This window comes from Podarcis muralis, chromosome 1, assembly GCF_964188315.1.
Source record: "Podarcis muralis chromosome 1, rPodMur119.hap1.1, whole genome shotgun sequence".
Classification (NCBI taxonomy): domain Eukaryota; kingdom Metazoa; phylum Chordata; class Lepidosauria; order Squamata; family Lacertidae; genus Podarcis; species Podarcis muralis.
The window spans coordinates 42144916-42163271 of NC_135655.1; the positions used below are offsets into that span (position 1 = coordinate 42144916).

The 18356-nt window shown below is 43.5% G+C and overlaps 1 protein-coding gene across 2 annotated transcripts in view; it reads right to left on the reverse strand.

Annotated features, from left to right (window-relative positions):
• Positions 1–2154: 2154 nt before the first annotated feature.
• The window catches only part of CCDC9B (coiled-coil domain containing 9B), a 57149-nt gene continuing 40947 nt past the window's right edge, over positions 2155–18356 (reverse strand). For both annotated transcript variants that reach the window (XM_028722590.2, XM_028722599.2), the window contains exons 10-13: positions 17593–17698; positions 11832–11889; positions 9481–10232; positions 2155–4514 (exon numbers count right to left, since the gene is read on the reverse strand). In XM_028722590.2, the coding sequence (XP_028578423.2) occupies positions 9507–10232; positions 11832–11889; positions 17593–17698 (890 nt within the window). In that variant the 3' untranslated portion in view covers positions 2155–4514; positions 9481–9506. The remainder of the gene's footprint in view (positions 4515–9480; positions 10233–11831; positions 11890–17592; positions 17699–18356) is intronic.

Sequence of the window (18356 nt, forward strand, 5' to 3'; positions counted from 1 at the left end):
GAATCAGTATCAAGGGTTCTTTTATATTAAAAAAATGTCAATAAGCAAAGTTAATGCAGACCCTTCCATTGGTACTATTAACAGTGCAGTCTTAGACCGTGGGACACATTTCCATTTACTCCAGTGCACTCCCACCGATGGTGTTTGGAGCAGAGTACACATGCTGTTAGCCACAATCCATAGGTATCCTGCAGTTTATTGAGAAATACTGCTGTCTAATGTCTGTTCCTTCAAACCAGTTTCCATCCAACTTGAAAATGTAAACTCAGGTGTGTCCGTTTGAGGTGGCTGTTGCACGTGGGCAGATGACAGCTTCAACGAAGAGACGTTCAGGGGGGTTGTGGGTGCAGGGCAACAAACAGTTATTGCACATTGAGTGAAGACATCCCTGCCCCCTCTCTGCTGTATACAGCAATGTAAAAACATGACTTGGGTGAGTGGGTAGAAATGGCCTTGCTGCGTTAAGCCACTAACGTGTACATAGGCTTAAACTGATTTAATATCAATTCTCTCTTCAAAGGAAATGCTAGTTTTTAAATGGTAGGGCTGGCGGCAGGGGCAGAGAGAAAGGATCTCTAAGACAATTCTCAGGGAAAGCCTCAATAGACTGTTATAAAACTGTGCAGGTATGCATAAAGATTCTATACTTGGGAAGGACCAGTGTTTTTGATAAGGCACCATCCCATAGTGCCTTTTCATACATTTCATTGTTTTCACCTGCCCATATGTGTCTTACTGTTTTGCCGGATTTTACTTGATTTTGGTCTTCTGGGACAAAAGGCTGACTAACAGTTCCTCTTCCATAAGTGAACTTAAGTGGAACTTAATGGAGCTTATTATTAGGCTTGAGAATAGCGCTCTCTCTCTCTCTCTCTCTCTCTCTCTCTCTCTCTCCTGCCAACGAGGCAACCTAGCAATTCAAGTTTTCCATACTTCACTATTAAGATGACTCACGATTGTACTGGAAGAACAACAGGTGGAAATCCTGCTCAAAATTATGTTAAGTGATATATAAACAAATTCATTTTCTAACAACCGATACATACAAAAAGCATTTATGTGTGTTGCAGTGCCACTGAAAATCAATGAGGATTGTGCTTATTTTTCTTTCAGTCATACCATGTGCCCTACATGGTGAAAAGTGGGATTATTATTTTTTTAAAAAGTTTCAAGTTCATAATCTGGTAATGTGTCTATATATATTCACAAATCAATCAATGCTGGGTGTTATGGGACATAGGAATCAAATCTGTTCAGGTTAAGAACTTTCAAACCTAAAAATCATTTATCATGACTCATTTGATCTGTTTGTTTCCAAAGGAGGCCAGTGTTGGCTCTCACAAATTCAAACTATTATTTTGACTGAAGCACATGCTAACTGCGCAACACTCTCTGCTTTCTTGCTAACAGGCTGCCTATGGGGGCTGCAAACCCCTCCTGAACAGATTGCGGATTCTCCAGAATAGAAGCCATCTGAGTGCTTTCCATTTGAGTAAGTGGGAAAACCAAAACACATTTGCTAGTTGAATAATACCAAATGCAATGCTTCTCATTATTCTGGACAAAAGTAAAGCACAATTACTATTAGGGCTAGTAAGAGTTTGTTGCTGAGAAGCCAAGCAAATATCTCTGCATGCATACTCCAGATATGCTGCTTTGCTTCACTGAAAATACTGGGTCATGGGATAGCTATGGACGTCCAGACATCTCTTGCAAAAAAATTGCAGAGCCCTTCTTTTGCAACCTCTCTCCCCAGCCACATAGTGGTCATAAATAACAATAGGTCTGCTGGAGGTAAGGATGTTCTAGCAGGTACATCTTTTCTGAATGCTGGCATCACGGGGAGAACAATTCTAATGTGACAGATTTCTGGTGCCGATACCTCTTTAACCCAGCAAAAATTAGAGAAAGCTTGTGTCTATCGTGCTCCCTTGAAAGATGGAATTTCAACTGGGTGTAAGTTGTGTGTAATTCTGCACACTTGAACATTACCTTTTAGAATCGATCTAGTGAAAGAGAATTAATATTGTGTTTTACTCCTTACCAGTGCATCAGGGATACACTGTTGTGTAAGTCCCATATGGCTGCTGTGCCCACAACATGGCGTTCTCTTCTGACCTATCAGGCGCAAACAGCATCCACACACCCCCTGAATAACACTTAATCTATTAATTTACTTTATATAATAATGGCATCTTTCATATTAAATCATCACAAATTAAATTCCTTCTCCTTTCAAAGCCATCTAATTTGATTGCCGTTGCCACATCTGCTAGTAGTAGATTCCTTAGGTTAACTTTGTGCTGCACTTCCTTTTGTCTGTTCTGAATCTCCCATCATTTTGCCTTAGTGGATGCGTCTGAGTTCTAGTGTTATGAAAGTGGGAGGAAAAACTTACACCCACTTTCTGAACACAATGCGTATTTTTATAAAACTATCCTACCCTGCCCTGCCTTACTTTCCTTTTTACTAAATTTAAAAGCCCCGGTTCCGTGGAGGGGTTTCAGCACTAATATAATTTTAGTTGCCCTTTTCCAGCTCTGCAATATCCTCTTTGAGATGTGGGGCCAGAACTATGCAGAGTATTCCAAGAGGACCCCATCATAAAATAGTCTGACATTGCAATACTGGCAGTTTTATTTTCAACCCCTTCCCTAATTGTCCCCAGCATGGATGTCACCTTTTCACAGCTGCTGTGAACTGGGTCAACATCTTCACTGCACAATCCACCATAACTTACATATTTCTCCCCTCGTTAGTTTCCTTTTCCTTGGGCCCTGCCAAAACGTATGTAAAATTAGGACCCCCCCCCCAATCAGTATGCATCACTTTACACTTGCTTACGTTGAACCAGATTTGCCATTTTAATGCACATTTACCCAGGTCAGACAAATTCTTCTGGAGCTCCTCGCAATCCCTTTTTGTTTTTACTACCTTGAACAAAAATTGGTGCTGTCAGCAAACTTGGTCATCTCCCTGCTCACTCCTTACTCCAGATCACTTAGGAGCAAGTTAAAAAGTGACCTGGAGTTAGGTCCCCCTGGATTGTGCCCATTGCATTTTTAGGGAGCCAATCCATAATGCAGACATTTGCTGCTGGTGCCTCTGCCGGCCATTTCTCACACATAGCTAGATTGTTTCACAAAACCCTGGTGCTCAACTGCAATTGGCTCCTATCATATCCTATAAGTGAGGAGACAATGCTTTGCAAAAACTTTGTTTTGCTTTATGGAATTATGCTGCAATACCATTTCCCAGGTACAGGGAATCCTGCAGGCCAGCAACTGAAATGACACGCAACTGGCACAGTCATATCTCGGTGCTGTCTGGTCCGCCTAGTACTTCTGTTTGCAATCCCCCAAACCTTTCAGTGCTTTCACAGGAGGTGCCAACATTACTTTTTGGATTCTGTTCATCTCTGCTCTAACATCACAGCCATTTACAACATAACCACATACAAAAAACAAACAAACAAACAAACATATGTTTTTGCACATCTGGTTTCTCTTCCACCATGTTTTGATTTGGGAGTGAAGCCAAAATCAAGGAGTTCAGTCTGGATGTTTTGCTATTGGGAATGATAACGAATGTGAAGCCAAAATCAAGTTCAGTCTGGATGTTTTGCTATTGGGAATGATAACGATTTGCCTGTTTCCTTCATACACACATGACCATCAACTTTCCCTCTAGCCTCAAAGGAAGAGGCCAAGGGAACAGGCAGCAGTGAGAAGGAGCTGCCTCCTCTTAGAGCCAAAATACTTAGGAAGGGATTACTGTTTCCTGTATTAAACGAGGAAGTTAATGATAGTCACAGGTTCAAAACCAGGAAGGTTAAAGAGAGAAAGCATTCTAGAGAAACCTCAATGAACTTGTAGCCATCAGTTGTGTGGAACCTGTGACACCACTGGTCCCTTCTCATCATTCTGCCACACTTGTGCAAAGCCACAACACAGTCTTCCTGGCTGCTGGATCTACTATCTCCTCAGCCACCTTTATTGTTAAGAAAATGGTTTATTCTTCATTGTCTCTAACTGGCCGAACATCCATAAAACTCAAGCCCAGCCAGAGGCTCTGTAAAGTTTGCCACTTGGTTTTGGAAGCAACAAAAGAGTAGATCCGTTGGGCAGTGTTGAGGAGAAAAAATAAGGGGAATTATCTTCAAAGCAAACCCAACTTATAAATATCATTAGTTATTCAGTAAAATAAAGTGCATACAGTAGACAACTCATGGCCCATCACATGCCCACAATATAAAGGGTAGGGGGGAGTTAGGTACAAAATACAAGTGCCATGATTTCCTTTCCTTTCTCCTCAGGAGGCTGCTTGTAAGTAGGCCTTTTCTGTCCTTCGGCACTGAGTAGACAATTTCAGGGCGCAAGTGGCTTCTAGACAGGTAAACACACCTGCAGGGGGAGGCGCCGCTGGGAGCTGAAGGTCAGGTGCTGTAGGTCAGTGACAGAGGGGGAGATTGTGCTCATCTTCTTTTGCAACCAGATTTGCTTTAGCAAGTTGTCCTGGAATACAAACAAAAGCAACATCAGACGGGCCAGGAACTGCTGTGTGGCAAATTAAAGCTGCAGCAGGCCTCTCCTGTGAGCTACTCGCCCAGCTGAGAGTCTGTCCAGCACAAGTTGCTGCTCACTGAGAGGTTCAGATGCTGTGAGGATGAGCACGCTGTAAACACCCCCTAATGGACAACTTGAACCTTTCTCATCTCCTCTCCCCACCCCCCCACCCCCAAAAGTCAATTACTTGGCATAGGCTGAGTCAGTCGTCAAGGAGCTGGTTTTATGTACTTGCTGTGAAGCTTAGTACCTGTGGAGGCTAGCCTATTAGGGTAAATGGGGCACAGCCCCACCAACGCCAGCCAGCCCCACTCACCTGCTTTCTTGCTTACAGCCAGTTCAGTAGGCGGTCCTGGCTGTTTAGAGAAGTTTTTAATGTTTGATGTTTTATTGTGTTTTTAATATTCTGTTGGGAGCTGCCCAGCCAGATGGGCGGGGTATACATAAATAATAATATTATTATCTTATAATAATAAAATTATTATTATCTTCCTCCTCCACTGGGACACACTTTATCCCTTGCATCATAAGGACATTTCAAGAGGTTCTTTGTTAAGTGGTTTCCCCTGGGCTTCAGGGAAGTATATTAAATACAAAGCTCATCTCCTTGTTTATTTTTAACTGAAGCTGGCTGAAGGGAGAAGTCCCTGGCAGCAGGGCTCAGGATCTCCCCAAGCAATTGGACTGACTAGGGTGTGGCAGCCTATTATAATTCTTTCAGGGCAACTCTTACACAAAATGGGTATTGGCAGGTAAGGAAAAGCCTTCCCTCCCAAATCTGCCTTGACCCCCCCCCCCCATAAATATTTCTGAGTAAGGCTGCAGTCCTATACCTTGCAGTACAGTCCATTCTGCTGTAAACACTGCAGATTATACTACAAATGGCTTAGCATTAAGAGGTATTAAGAAATGGGCCTTGTAGCTGTCATTTCTATTCCATGATCTTTCTGTGCAAATTCTAAGAACCTCTTTTTTAAAAAACAACAACAAAAACAACCCAGTTTCTAACTATTCTATTATACCCACATCCTTTCAGATATAAGGGAGGAACGGAGCGGGGTGGGAGTTAACATTTCTATTGCCTAAGTTCCTGTGCTTTTAATCAGAAGAGGAATTCCGTGTACTGCTCAATAATGCCAACTCCTTCAGCATTGTCTTGCATTCTAAGACTGACCTCCGCAGCTCGCAAGACTTTGGCTGTACTGCTCTTGTTTACGTCAGGGGAGGACGCTGACGTCAGCACCCCACTGTGCTTTGGAAGTTTACCCCAGCTGTATTTTCTCTGGAGAGTCTGAAATTAATTGGTTTGATATAACTGAATGAAACGCTTTTGTAGTTTGTTTCCTTTGTTGATTTGCCTGGCCCTCTTACTTTAAAACGGGGGCGGGGGGGGGGGAGTTCTGCAGGGGATTCTGGGCTTATGCTTTGGGTTATTGTCATTTTGAAGCAGAGGATAAGAGCAACTATGGGACGATCACCACTAACTGACTGCTGATTCAGGACTTTAAATTGTGCTCTTATATCAAATTTCCTTTTCTGTGTATACTGTAATGTTTTACTGTTGCTATGGCCATTGGCTAATGTGAATAAAGTTTTATCTATCTATGAGGATGATCAAGTTTTAAGACGCCAACTCATGTGAAGAAAGGCTAGAGGTACTGGCTGCACTTAGCCTCCAGCAGGATTTTCGAACTGACTCCGTTGGCCATGGAAAGTTGTCTGTCTGTCTGATGGGGAGAGGGCTTCCCACAGACACCTGGTTGGCCACTGAGGGAACAGGATGCTGGACTTAGATGGGCTATTGGCCTGATCCATGGGAAGGAAAACCATGGCAAAATGGGAAATGGAATGGAGTGGCTGGAATTGTGAAACAGCAACACTCCACACTGCAACATCTTGTTGCAGATTTTACATGTAAACCTTTTGAAGCAATTATTGGGGGAGGAGCTGGACACCACAAGGAAGGAAAACCCACCATTTATCTACAGTAGCCTGTTTATTTCATAAAATTGGAAAGGGATCCCGAGAATCATCTCGTCGAACCTGCTACAATGCAGGAATCCTTTGCCCACCATGGAGCTTGAACCAATGACCTCGAGATAAAGAGTCTCATGCTGTACCGACTGGGCTATCCCTTGCAATGAGAGGACCCCTATGCCCCAGCCCTTCCCTCCTTCTGTGCATATGCCTGAGAGTGAAAGACGAGCACTTCTCAATTTGTCTGCTGGGGGCAAGTGAGAAATGAAGTTTGTAGATGTGTGTACATCCAGGATATTTCTTATTGCTAAGTAAGAGGTTCTTTTGCCCCTTCTTGGCCATGATGATAATCTATATTTTATTCTGCTGAATTTTAAGAACAAACATGACTTTCGAAAACATTCTCCTTAGGGTTCTGGTGCCAACTGGGGCAGAGTGAAATGAACATTCTTGCAAGGTGGAATCTGCCTGGGGTGTGTGTGTATTGCATCTTCCTCAAGGGAACAAGATGTGGGATAGATGAGTTTCAGAGCCTTTGCCAGCCCTACCTGAAGATGCCAGAGATTCATCCTAAGGCCTTCTTCTGATGATTTATGTCCCTTCCACAAACGTCAGCCAGTGAGTGTCATGGCTGAGTGGGAGTTTGAGCTCAACGAGTAAGGATCTGTGGAATCCTAGTCTGACACTCGCAATACCCCACACTGACCCTTCAGATTTCCTGAGTTCAGTGTGATTGCTCTGGCAGTGGCAGACACTGGCTCTCTCACCATAGGCATAGCCAAGGGGAGGGCAGGGAGGCACCTGCCCCTCCGCCCGATCAAGTAAAACAATAGAAATACTTAACTGATCAATCACGTCTGTTCTGCCCCACCCCCCAACAAAAATCCTGGCCATGCCCATGGAGGCAGCTACCAGGGACAGATTCTAGCAAGCAGTTGAGGGATGGGTTGGTAGAAGATGAGGGCAAAAAAAGGCCCTTCCCTGCCTCTGTTTTGTCTGCTTCATCCATTATGTATTATCCGGAGTGTCTGTTAACCTGTGCATATTATTTTATACAATGGCATGTATAAATGGTGATAAGGGTTTGAGGTAATGTTCTTTAGGTCTGGGGAAAATGCTTGGGCAGCTTTTGGAGGCAATCTTTATTCTGAATAAAAAAGCAGCATTTTCTTGTTCTCTGACAGAAATTGCATCAATGGATAAGATACCGGCTGCAAAGCATTAAAGTCATATGTTCCTGAGTTGTTTCCTTGGAGAAATGGGTCACAGCTAACAGCTCTATGTGTGAAATCTGTCACCGACATAAGGGCTCCACTGATGGATGGCAATATGAAGAAAGATGGTCTTACAACTTGACATGAAATGTGTGGGATGAGCAGGAACCTCAACCAAGTCTTTTTTTTTTTTTTTTAACCTAAGGCAATTTCAGATCATCAAGTTAGACAAGTCTTATTAATAAGTAATAGTGATTGATGGTGATGATGATAAAAAAGAAACTTCATGTTACAAGCAAAGGGTTTGCTATAGTTTCTCACGTATGGTTCCTCTTAGCACCATTTCTTGCATCTGCAGATCAGAAGACCAGGACTAATATAAAATAAAATAAAATAAAATATAAAACACAAAAAGAATACTGCAAAGCCGTGTGTGTGTGTGTGTGTGTGTGTATGTTAATAATTTGCACCGACATTGTTTTAACATGGGTTGTAAGCACACTAAACTGCTTTAACATTTCAAAAGCATGATTATTCAGCTCTTCAAAGGTTTACCTACGTTTGAAATATCATATGATCCATTTCAAAATCTGAGACTTCCTGTATTATTTACTTAGATGCTGAATAGTCTTGTAGTGGGTATAAACAATTGAACATTTTTTAAAAAATAAGCATCTTTAAAATTAAATGGTAAATTCAATTTATTTATTTAGTTTTTGAAAAGGAAATCAAATTCTAACTTGACTTTTGGCTCATTGGGCCAGCCTTGGGCAGCTTGCCATCTCCATGTTGCCTAAGGCCCCTGCTCTAACACTAGAGTCATCTCACAGCATTGATTTGTGCATGGAGTTCTACTACACTTTGGTTGCCCCATTCATTTCACTGGAGGGAGGAGATTAGTGTGTGTAAAAGAATACATGAAAAATCTTAGTTTAGCCATTTTACTCAACGTTTCTCAGCTTTGCTCTGTGGATATTGGTGGTTTTCTGGGAAGGAAACAGCTTGGAACAAGGTTGGGAATGGCAGCTGAATATGTTTGTTTGAAACCTAAAAGTCTGGAAAGTATAACCTGGAAGAAAAGACCTACCATACTGCATTCACTGCTGGAGAAGAGCATTCTGCTTCTGCAGGGGTTTTCCTTTTCACCCCCAACTAGATAATCTGAACAAATGAATGAATGGTCTTGATGATCTTTAGTAGGATCACAGCAGGGTTGCCCAAGATTAAGACATGCAGCTTTGAAGAAGAGAGCTGCATTCTCATTACAGCTTGTAATCATTTGGAAGCCGGTTGTTGCTTACTATCTTCTGCTGTGAACCGTTTAGCAGCGTAATGGCAGATTCATCCATGTAATATTAGGATCTGTGCCTAGTAAGTGGGAATTGACCAACCTATAGAAAATGCAGCTTCCAAGAGTCATCACAATAATGCCTAGCTCTTCAACATAAAGTGGTCGGTCAAATATGAGCTGTGCTCCCAAGGGACAAGGACTGAATCCACGGGGGGATTCTCCTGTTTAAACCTCAGTGTAATGAATGAAAACAGTCCTACCAGTGCAAGAGCCAAGTATGATTCATTTCAGTAGGGGATGGGCAGGAGAACTTCCTGGATGGTGGCGTCCCATCTTTTCAGGTGTAACTGAGCTACCAGGCTTGAGCTCTTGGGACAGAGCAGGCTAGAAATCTACATAAAATGTCAAGTGGAGGGGCTAGCATTGCACTCACCTTTGGCCTCTACGGAGTGTTCAGTCTTAATCCTGTGCTTTGTTACTGCATGACTGAGGTTGGTCGTCTTCCTTGTTCCTCATTTGTGCCCCTTCCCGTACATATTCATTTGTTGGGTCTGGAATTTCTTTACATGGAGGCCTGGACTCCTCCGTTCGAACAAGGCAGGCTGCAGTGTCACTTTCTTTCGCAGGTATTATCTCCTTCTGGAGGCCACCAACTTGGTTCTCTTCTCCTTGTCCTACTGTGATCAGCCCTTGGCCTTCACCACCTCCTCCTTCCTTGTTCAACAGCTCACTACTGTTTCCTGCCTGCTCCCCACAAGGGTTCCGTTCACAATACACACTTTTGTCTAAGCCACCTTCATAGACTATGGAATTGATTTCTTGAAGGTCGCACCCAGAAGTCTGCACCGCATTCCCAGGCACTCCCTGAGAAGAGCTGCTATTCATATAGTTGCCCTTGGGAGACAAATCAGTCCCAGTTACTGACTTACTGGGTTTGAGATCTGCCCCGGTCTCATCCGCTCTGATTACGGGAGACATGCCCTGGGTTAGGCACCTCCTGGCTTTTTCATTTGCACCCTGCTCTTCACCTGCAGATTGGTTCCATTCATCTCTTTGGGCTTGAGGCAAGGGAGCACTGTGTTCCGGGGGCTTTATATTATTCTCTAGGCCTGCTGGGAAGTTATGCTCCTTGACTGCTTCACTAGCCAGAGCTTGCTTTTTCAGTTGCTCATTGCTCAAGGATCTCTAGAATGACAGAAGACAAAACTTTGCTTAGTTACGTATTACACAATTGACTTAAAGAAAGAACAGATTACCCTTACAAAGCTGTTGGTATCAGTAGCTGGCTGCCAGGGGTGACTAAAGTCTCCCTTTCACTAGTGAGAAAACTAAAGCACAGCTACTGAGACTTGCGGGTATAGAAGAAGAAGAGAAGAGTTTGGATTTGATATCCTGCTTTATCACTACCCTAAGGAGTCTAGGGCAGTATACAACTTCTTCTCTTTCTCCTTCTCCTTCTCCTTCTCCTTCTCTGAGCTTCATGGCTTACAACATAATCCTAACCATTCCTACTCAGAACTATACCCTGTTGAATTCAAAGGCAACATGGGGTTATAGGATTGCAGCCTTAGTTGGGATTTGGACCTGGTCCTAGCTCAGCACTCTAACTACTACACCACACTTGACGCAGGAAATGATTTGTCTGGCTCACATAATTCCTGTTTATAAGCAGTGCTGGGGCATGCAAACAACTGAGGCGCAAATGGCCCTTTAAAAAAACCACCTAGCAACCAGAGTGGGAAAATGTACCGTACTTTAAAATATGTACAGTTCTTCATCGCAATGAAACAATTTATCATTTACACAAACATCTCCATATTAGGTCAAACCCTTCAAAATCAATTTGGCATATTTTGAAATACACTGTATAGGATTTGGCCTATTAATGATTTATTATTGGAGAGACAGAATATATTATATACACAATATAACTGTTGTGACCTGGGACTGGGCAACGTTGAAGAAATTCCCAGGCCACTCTGGTAACACAGGGATCTTCCCTCATACTCATAAGCATTGGTTAAAGGATTAGCTTTTCTCACCTTCCCAGTGCAAGCTTCTGTGTGCCAAAGTAGAATGAAGCTGAAAAGTAGTATGAAGCTGAAAATCTTGGAGCAGTGACAGCAGAGTTCATAGGTACAACATAGCTACAACCCAATCCTTGAGGAGGATACAGGATTATTTCTTTCCCATCATGGGAGGGAAGGCAGCTAGATGTGTTTCTGTGTGTGTATCTACACTAAAGCAGTGTGAGGGTAAAGAGTTAAGCATCTTCTTTCTCTCCTCCACCGCCTTACTCCAGTCAGATCTGCAACCCCCAGTTAGATGCATTTCAGTTCAAGAAACATAAACCTCCAGGAGCCTGGTCAGGCATTAGTGAGAATCTCATCCAGCTTGGCCCCCAGTTAATGGAAGACACTACCCTAAGAACCAAGGGCTGTATTTCTTCTGAATTAATGCAAAGTACAAGGCTTGGTGTTATTTTGTTTGGTAAGGCACTTCTGCTCAGTGGACCAAACCTGGCTTGCCAGGGTTGCATCTCTCAGGAGGCTGTTTCCCCCAAAGCATGCCCACCTGAGGTGGCAAAGCTTGCTGATGAAACCAAATTGTCCAGGGTTGTTAAAACAAAAATGGTTTGCAAAGAGCTCCAAAAGGACAGGTGGGTGGCCCTACCCACCCATCACAGTTGGCCTGTGAGGATAGATGCTGATAAGGATCTGGCCCACAGAACCAAAAAAGGTTCCCTACTCCTGATCTAAGCAACACTCTATAGAGCAGACTCACCTGCTTATCAGGTTCATCCTTCACAAAGGGCATTTCTTCACCTTCCTTGGCATCCCATCTGTAAAACATCACATAAAAAATGAGGGATGTCAAATGCTGATAGGACTCCCTTTTGGATACTGGCTGTTTTGCCTAATCTGGGAGCTCCGTCTCCTTGCAGAGCAGAGAGTCTTGAACACAACCCTAGACAAGATTCCAAGTTTTCCACCAGTAACAACCAGTCATTAAGAAGAAAAGGTGAAGCATGTAACCACTATCTACTATGATATCAGAGGAGGAGGAGGAGGAGTTGGGATTAAGTCTGTGTTCCTTGTTATTGTTTCTTTAAGCAGTTCTCAAAAACCAGGGAGTGAGAGCACAGGAGGTCTGCTCTTGCTCATGCTTGCCTCTGTTTTTGGAAACTGCCTATAAACCATGTTAGCTCTTGTGGCAATCCTTCTTATAAAGATGCTCAGATTGTCCAGATTCATCACAACATTTGCACTCGCAGCATCTAAAGAGCATATTCATCTTAATTCCAAAGGTTCATCAGGGGCCATTAATCTTTCACAAGCTGATTGTTAAAACTGTAATATAATAAAAACCATAAAATCAAATTTCTATTCCCAGACATTTGTCATTAGACTAACAGCATGTACCAGTGATTTATGGAGCTGTCTGCCACAGTTTGCGAACTAACACCAAGAGAAGGAATGTATTCCAGAGTATCTTCTACTTCACACACATAAAGCAAGTAACAGGTGAGTTGTTGCCTCTTTTCCTGACACAGACTCTATTAGAGTTTCTATTAAAATAGTACAAAATTTAGCAAAGCAATGTATACAGTATATTTACAGGGAGGTTATATTCTTCAGTATACAAGGGAAAATACAACTAATTGGAGTACTTTTTCCAGGAAAGCAGAAATCCAAGTGACTCAGTTTTCCTCAGTGTGCAGATGGAGTGATAGAGGAAAGTTCACTATCTTAGTTCATACTGACAAATTCAGGTTGCACAACTAAAGCTGAATTGTCTCTCCCTTCCCACTCAAATCGGACTTTGCAATAAGGAAAGTGACAGTAAAATGCAGTAGGAAATGTGGAATACCACTTGCTTGACACAATATTGCATCACCTCCCTGAGAACGCTCACTAAATGGCCCTCTTTGAACCTTCCCACAAATGTTGTGCAACCAAATTGGGATGAATGCTCAATGGACAGGAGGTTTGGAAGGAATCTCCATTTATGTGCCAGACTTTGTCACTGTCAAGGCAATTTCTCTTCACAGGGAGATCACCTCATTCTTAGCTGGGGGTGCATGCAAGAATTATGTTGCATGCCACCCCAATCTCTGAGCGGTGCAAGTTTCCATGGGTTCCAGGTGCTTACCCAGGGTTCAGTTTTCTTGGAATGAGACACAGTGGAGACTGTGGTGTCTTTAGGATATGTGGTTTATTTACACATATATACAACCTGAGCCTATGATGGAGGGGCTCGCAGCATTAACATCCCAAGAGGGTCTTGCTTCTCCCATAGCCACAGCCTTGGATTTCACCAGAAAAAGGCATTGCTCTGAATCTCTGGCTTCCCAGCCTGTTGCTTCCAGCTTCCAGCTTCTAGCTCACATCATGCCACTCTCCACTCTGGCTTTTGTCTTTCTAACTACCAGCAAGTTTGTGCCATTTGTCATCTGGCACAGAGTCACTCCCTTTGTTTCCTTAATGACCCATTACCTCACCAGGAAACTAGCCTGGCTATTCCAGGAATTTGAATCTTTGCTCAGATTTTAACACTTGCTGGATCCAGGAATTAGAAGGGCGTACAGCCCCTCCCCCCCCATTCATAACTGTTATTTCCCCTTCAGATATTTTCTAGCCATTGTGAACAGCAGCAGTTTAGAACTATCAGCCAATCTCCCAAACTATAGGGGGCAGTTGTTACTTGGCAACTCGGCTAGGACTGTTGTCAATCTCTAGCACTACTCCTGGATTCATTAAACCCCTTCTGTTTAAACCCCAATCTTACAGTACTGTATTAACACAGAACGAGGGCGTTGCTAATGCCCTTTAGAAAAAGAGATTAATGAACATGAAGCTGAGATTTTTCCTGTTCATTTGTTCCACTGGCAGCTGTTCTTTTGTACCTGTTTTCAGGTCACATGTGCATTACGATTTTTATATGAGTTCTAGCACCGTTGGTACCCAGTCCGTGCTACGGACTTCAGTCATTAGTGCTTACATCACCATGCTGCCACTTCAGGTGTGTCAGCAGGTAGGTGGGTGGGTTATAAAAAAAATTAAATACACCTCATCAGCAGAGGTTGGTGGCGGAAGCAGCGGCACTGTTGGATACTGAGCAGCGCTGTTGCTACTACTCTGAACTCCTATGGGGTATTGCTATTCGTACCACTCTAGGAGGTGGGTGGGAAACTGCCTTTCTGAAATAAATGCAATTTCACCACTGCTGGACAACACCTGCTGTTGGTATAGCACTGTAAGATGGGGCACTCGCAATCTTCTGCTGGAGGGTGAGCTCCACCTTGGTGTGCTTGGAGAAGCTGGGTTTGCAAATGACCTGATTCTGGTGCTGAAATTACACTCTCTGGGCTGGGAATTGTGTCTCCAGGAAGGGACTGTCCCAGGAACTGGATCCCAATGACTTCATTACACTTTCATGAGAGGGGGACAGTAGTATTTTATGGATGTGGCTATAACCTTGTATATATCTTATGGTGGCACTGAAGGTGGTTGCTCAGTGGGCATTGTGATCAGAGTTACCATTCTTCTCTTGCTCCTCACTGTTTACTTTATTACCAGACTCAATGGTCACTTCTTGCCTTCCAGCCTCAGCTTCTGCCCTGATGATTACAAGTGGGGAAGAACTGCTTTCCAAGTACTGCTACGGTGTTATCTAGTTCAGGGGTAGGCAACCTAAGGCCCAGGGGCCGGATGCAGCCCAATCGCCTTCTCAGTCCAGCCCGTGGCTGGTCCAGGAATCAGTGTGTTTTTCATGAGTAGAATGTGTCCTTTTATTTAAAAAGCATCTCTGGGTTATTTGTGGGCCTGCCTGGTGTTTTTACATGAGTAGAATGTGTGCTTTTATTTAAAATGCATCTCTGGGTTATTTGTGGGGCATAGGAATTCTTTCATCCCCCCCCCCCCCCAAAAAAAAATATAGTCTGGCCCACCACATGGTCTGAGAGATGGTGGACCGGCCCACAGCTCCAAAAGGTTGCTGACCCCTGATCTAGTTTATCAGGTTTCAGGGTAGGGGAGCGCAAGTCAAAGCTGATAAAAGAATAAGCCATTCATTACCCCTGATTTAACAAACCGTATCTATATTTTTTGGTTTGCCTGTGCTGTAGTGGTTGGTCTTACAGGTTTGCTTTGTTTTTCCACTCCAGTGGAGCTTTAAAATGCAAATGTAGCTGCATATTCACCCTTTTCCTAAAGCATTTTTATGCTGCGAGAAACAAAAATGGCATAATTGCTCCTAATTACAGACAGAAGCAATGCTACTTATTGGAAGAAGCAAGAGATTTAAGTTTGCTGTACGGGCAAGGGCTAAGTCTCAGGAACAATCTCATTTATAAAGGCAAGTCCAAACACACCGATTTAATTTGAAAGCTCTAACTCAAACACCAGCAAGGAATAAAAAAACAAGTGTGATTTGTGATACACACATAAAGTTGAGTAAGCAGACTATATTTTAATGGGCCATAAAAGCCCAACAACAACATCTTTCTCCTGGAATAAGTTTCCCTTCTCATGCATAACAACTGCTTGCCTAATATGAGCGCCATATTCCCACTGTGGTCGTGGAAATACTGTGCTGCTTTGCAGTTGTGTTACTGTCCATATGTGGACAATTCTGAGATGAAAAATCATAGGAGACAAATGGCAACGTGCCAAGGGCACTTTTAAGAGCAATTCTGATGTTCTGGACTAGATTTTAATGGAATTTAGGATAGGAGGAATCTAATCATACTTGCATGGAATTTCTGTTCATTTGCGGATTCTGTTATAGTCTCATTTTAAAAGGCACAATTTGTGCATATGTATACTGTCGTCTCCCCCCCTCCCCCCCCAGTGTAATAGCCCTGATCATGCCACACCATCTTTGATGTACATCTATAGACCAAATAAACAGAAACTGCTTCTATCAATAGTGTGGTTTAATAGCTAGAAAATTCCAAAAAGAGTAAGTCAAATTCTAGCTTCTTGTCTTGGCACTCCTTGACTAAGGATATGTTTGTGCGGTGGGGCAAGGGGGTGGGGCGGGAGGCTTTCTTTAATTACAGGTGCAGGAGGATTTTCACTAAGGTCACAGTAGAAGAGTTTGGATTTGATATCCTGCTTTATCACTACCCGAAGGAGTCTCAAAGCGGCTAACATTCTCATTTCCCTTCCTCCCCCACAACAAACACTCTGTGGGGCTGAGAGACTTCAGAGAAGTGTGACTAGCCCTAGGTCACCCAGCAGCTGCATGTGGAGGAGCGGAGACACGAACCCGGTTCACCAGATTACAAGTCCACCACTCTTAACCACTACACCACACTGGCTCTCCAGTACTGTAGTGTACTGGAGAAAGAAAGATTAACACTTTCCTACCCAGCCTCAATCCTGACGAAAATTATGCAGCTAGGGGGGGGGGACCTCCTATTGGCACTATTCTAGCCCCCACTCTGGATTTGGGACAGACTAACAAAGAATTACTCATGCAATTGAACTCATTTTCAGTATAGTCTGGAAAAAGGAAATATGATTTGTTGCAATTATCTTCCTGGAGTCATTGCCTTTGGGTATTCATGTGCATTTTCCTTAGTGATGCAATCTATTCTTGAAACAGTTTATTCTTGATACTGCCCCCCACCCCCCGAAAGGGACTGTAATTGGTAAGTTTTAAAGGGGGGAAAGTGCTTGTCCATTGAAAGTCAAATTTTTGAATGGATGGCAAGAGCTTTGAGATCAGCAACTAATCAAACAGTAGATGAGCTGGAGATGATGGCAGTGGGTATGAAGATGGGCTGTGCATTATGACACTAGGAACACTGTTCTGCAAATAGTTCATTTCAGGTTTTTTGTGAAATGTGCAACATAGTTGGATGTGATTTGATTCCAAGAGTAAACCTCCCTGAATTCAACAGCACTTATTTCAGAATACACATGGTTAGGATGGCACTGTAATAAGTAAAGAAGTCTTCACTTCTCTTAAGAATTGGGAGTAGTAGTCTCCATTAGCATTTTGTGTTACTGACGTCTCCCTTTCAACAAACCACTGAATTGGAGCAAATGGCAATTTGTGGAAAACCTCAATTGCCATTTGTTGCACTTCTGCTTTATAGAGCGAGTTTTTGTGGGGAACGCTCCAGGGTGGGGAAAAAGAACACTTGGACACAGAGCTTTGAAGCATGGGGCTGAGCTTGGAAAGGATGGGGCAAAAGGTAAGGGTGAACAAGGCTGTCATATGGCTTGGTCTTCCCAGACATTACCGAGATTTCAAAGGTGGAATTGACATCTGGGGTGGGGGTGGGGATTTCTGAAAGGCGGTGGATTTTCCTGGATCTTAGGCAAGTCAATAGAAAAATTGGGTATTCCTTAAAGAAGCTCAACAACTTGGGGGGTTCTGTAAAAAAGCTCAACAAATTTCAGGATGTCCTGGTTTTTACTTTTTGAAATATGGCAACCCGAAGTGTGGATAAGGCCTGAGTGGAGATGCTCATTTTGGCTGAGCAGGCCTCCCACCAAAGGCAGTGAAGTCCCATTGAAAGCTGCTCCCTTACCTTCTGGCTCTGCCTGTTAGTCTGTCCTTCCCTCTGGCTTTACTGCTCACTACTGGCAATGTTCTGGCAGCAGACTCACTGGTGCTTCTTCTGTGCTGACCTCCACCTAAAAGAAAAATGCCATGAGCCAAGGCTAGCCAGTCCAGCACCAGGCCACAATACGCCACAGTTCTGATCTCCATGGCTAAAGAAGGGCCCAGCAGCCATGAGGACTGGAAGTGAAAGTGCTACAGAATCCTTTGGTGGTATCCAACAAAACAGTTACATTGCACAGCTAAAGCATTTTGCTCTAGTGTAACCTTCCCACATTTTTCTCTCTGTGTGTTCCAGGGGTTCCCCCTACTCTCCGGAGCAGATTGAGGGGGGAGCATGGGATGAGGAGAAGGTTGAGAATTTACGTTCTGCAGCTGAACATCACTGCACTGGCCTGTTTAGTTGGATGTCAGCAATGCGGTTAGCCAGGGACGAGGGGATTGCACTGAGAAAGATAAAAGCGTCCACTTTTATGGGGTTCCAGGATTTTGGTCTGAAGGCGTGTGCCACTCAGCAAGCTTGCTGAAGTTAAGCTGGTCTGGATCTGGTCAGTGTATAGGTGGGAGATTGCCTGGCTCTTCATATCAGGGAGAGGGGGAGGCTGGCTGGCTAGAAATGTCTAAGCAAACTTCCAAAATCACAGTGGGAGTGTTTTTTGTGAGCCTTCCTGTCCTGATTCAGTTATTTCCTTGCTTGCTTCTTTGGTTATCCAAATACCACTCTTCCCCCAT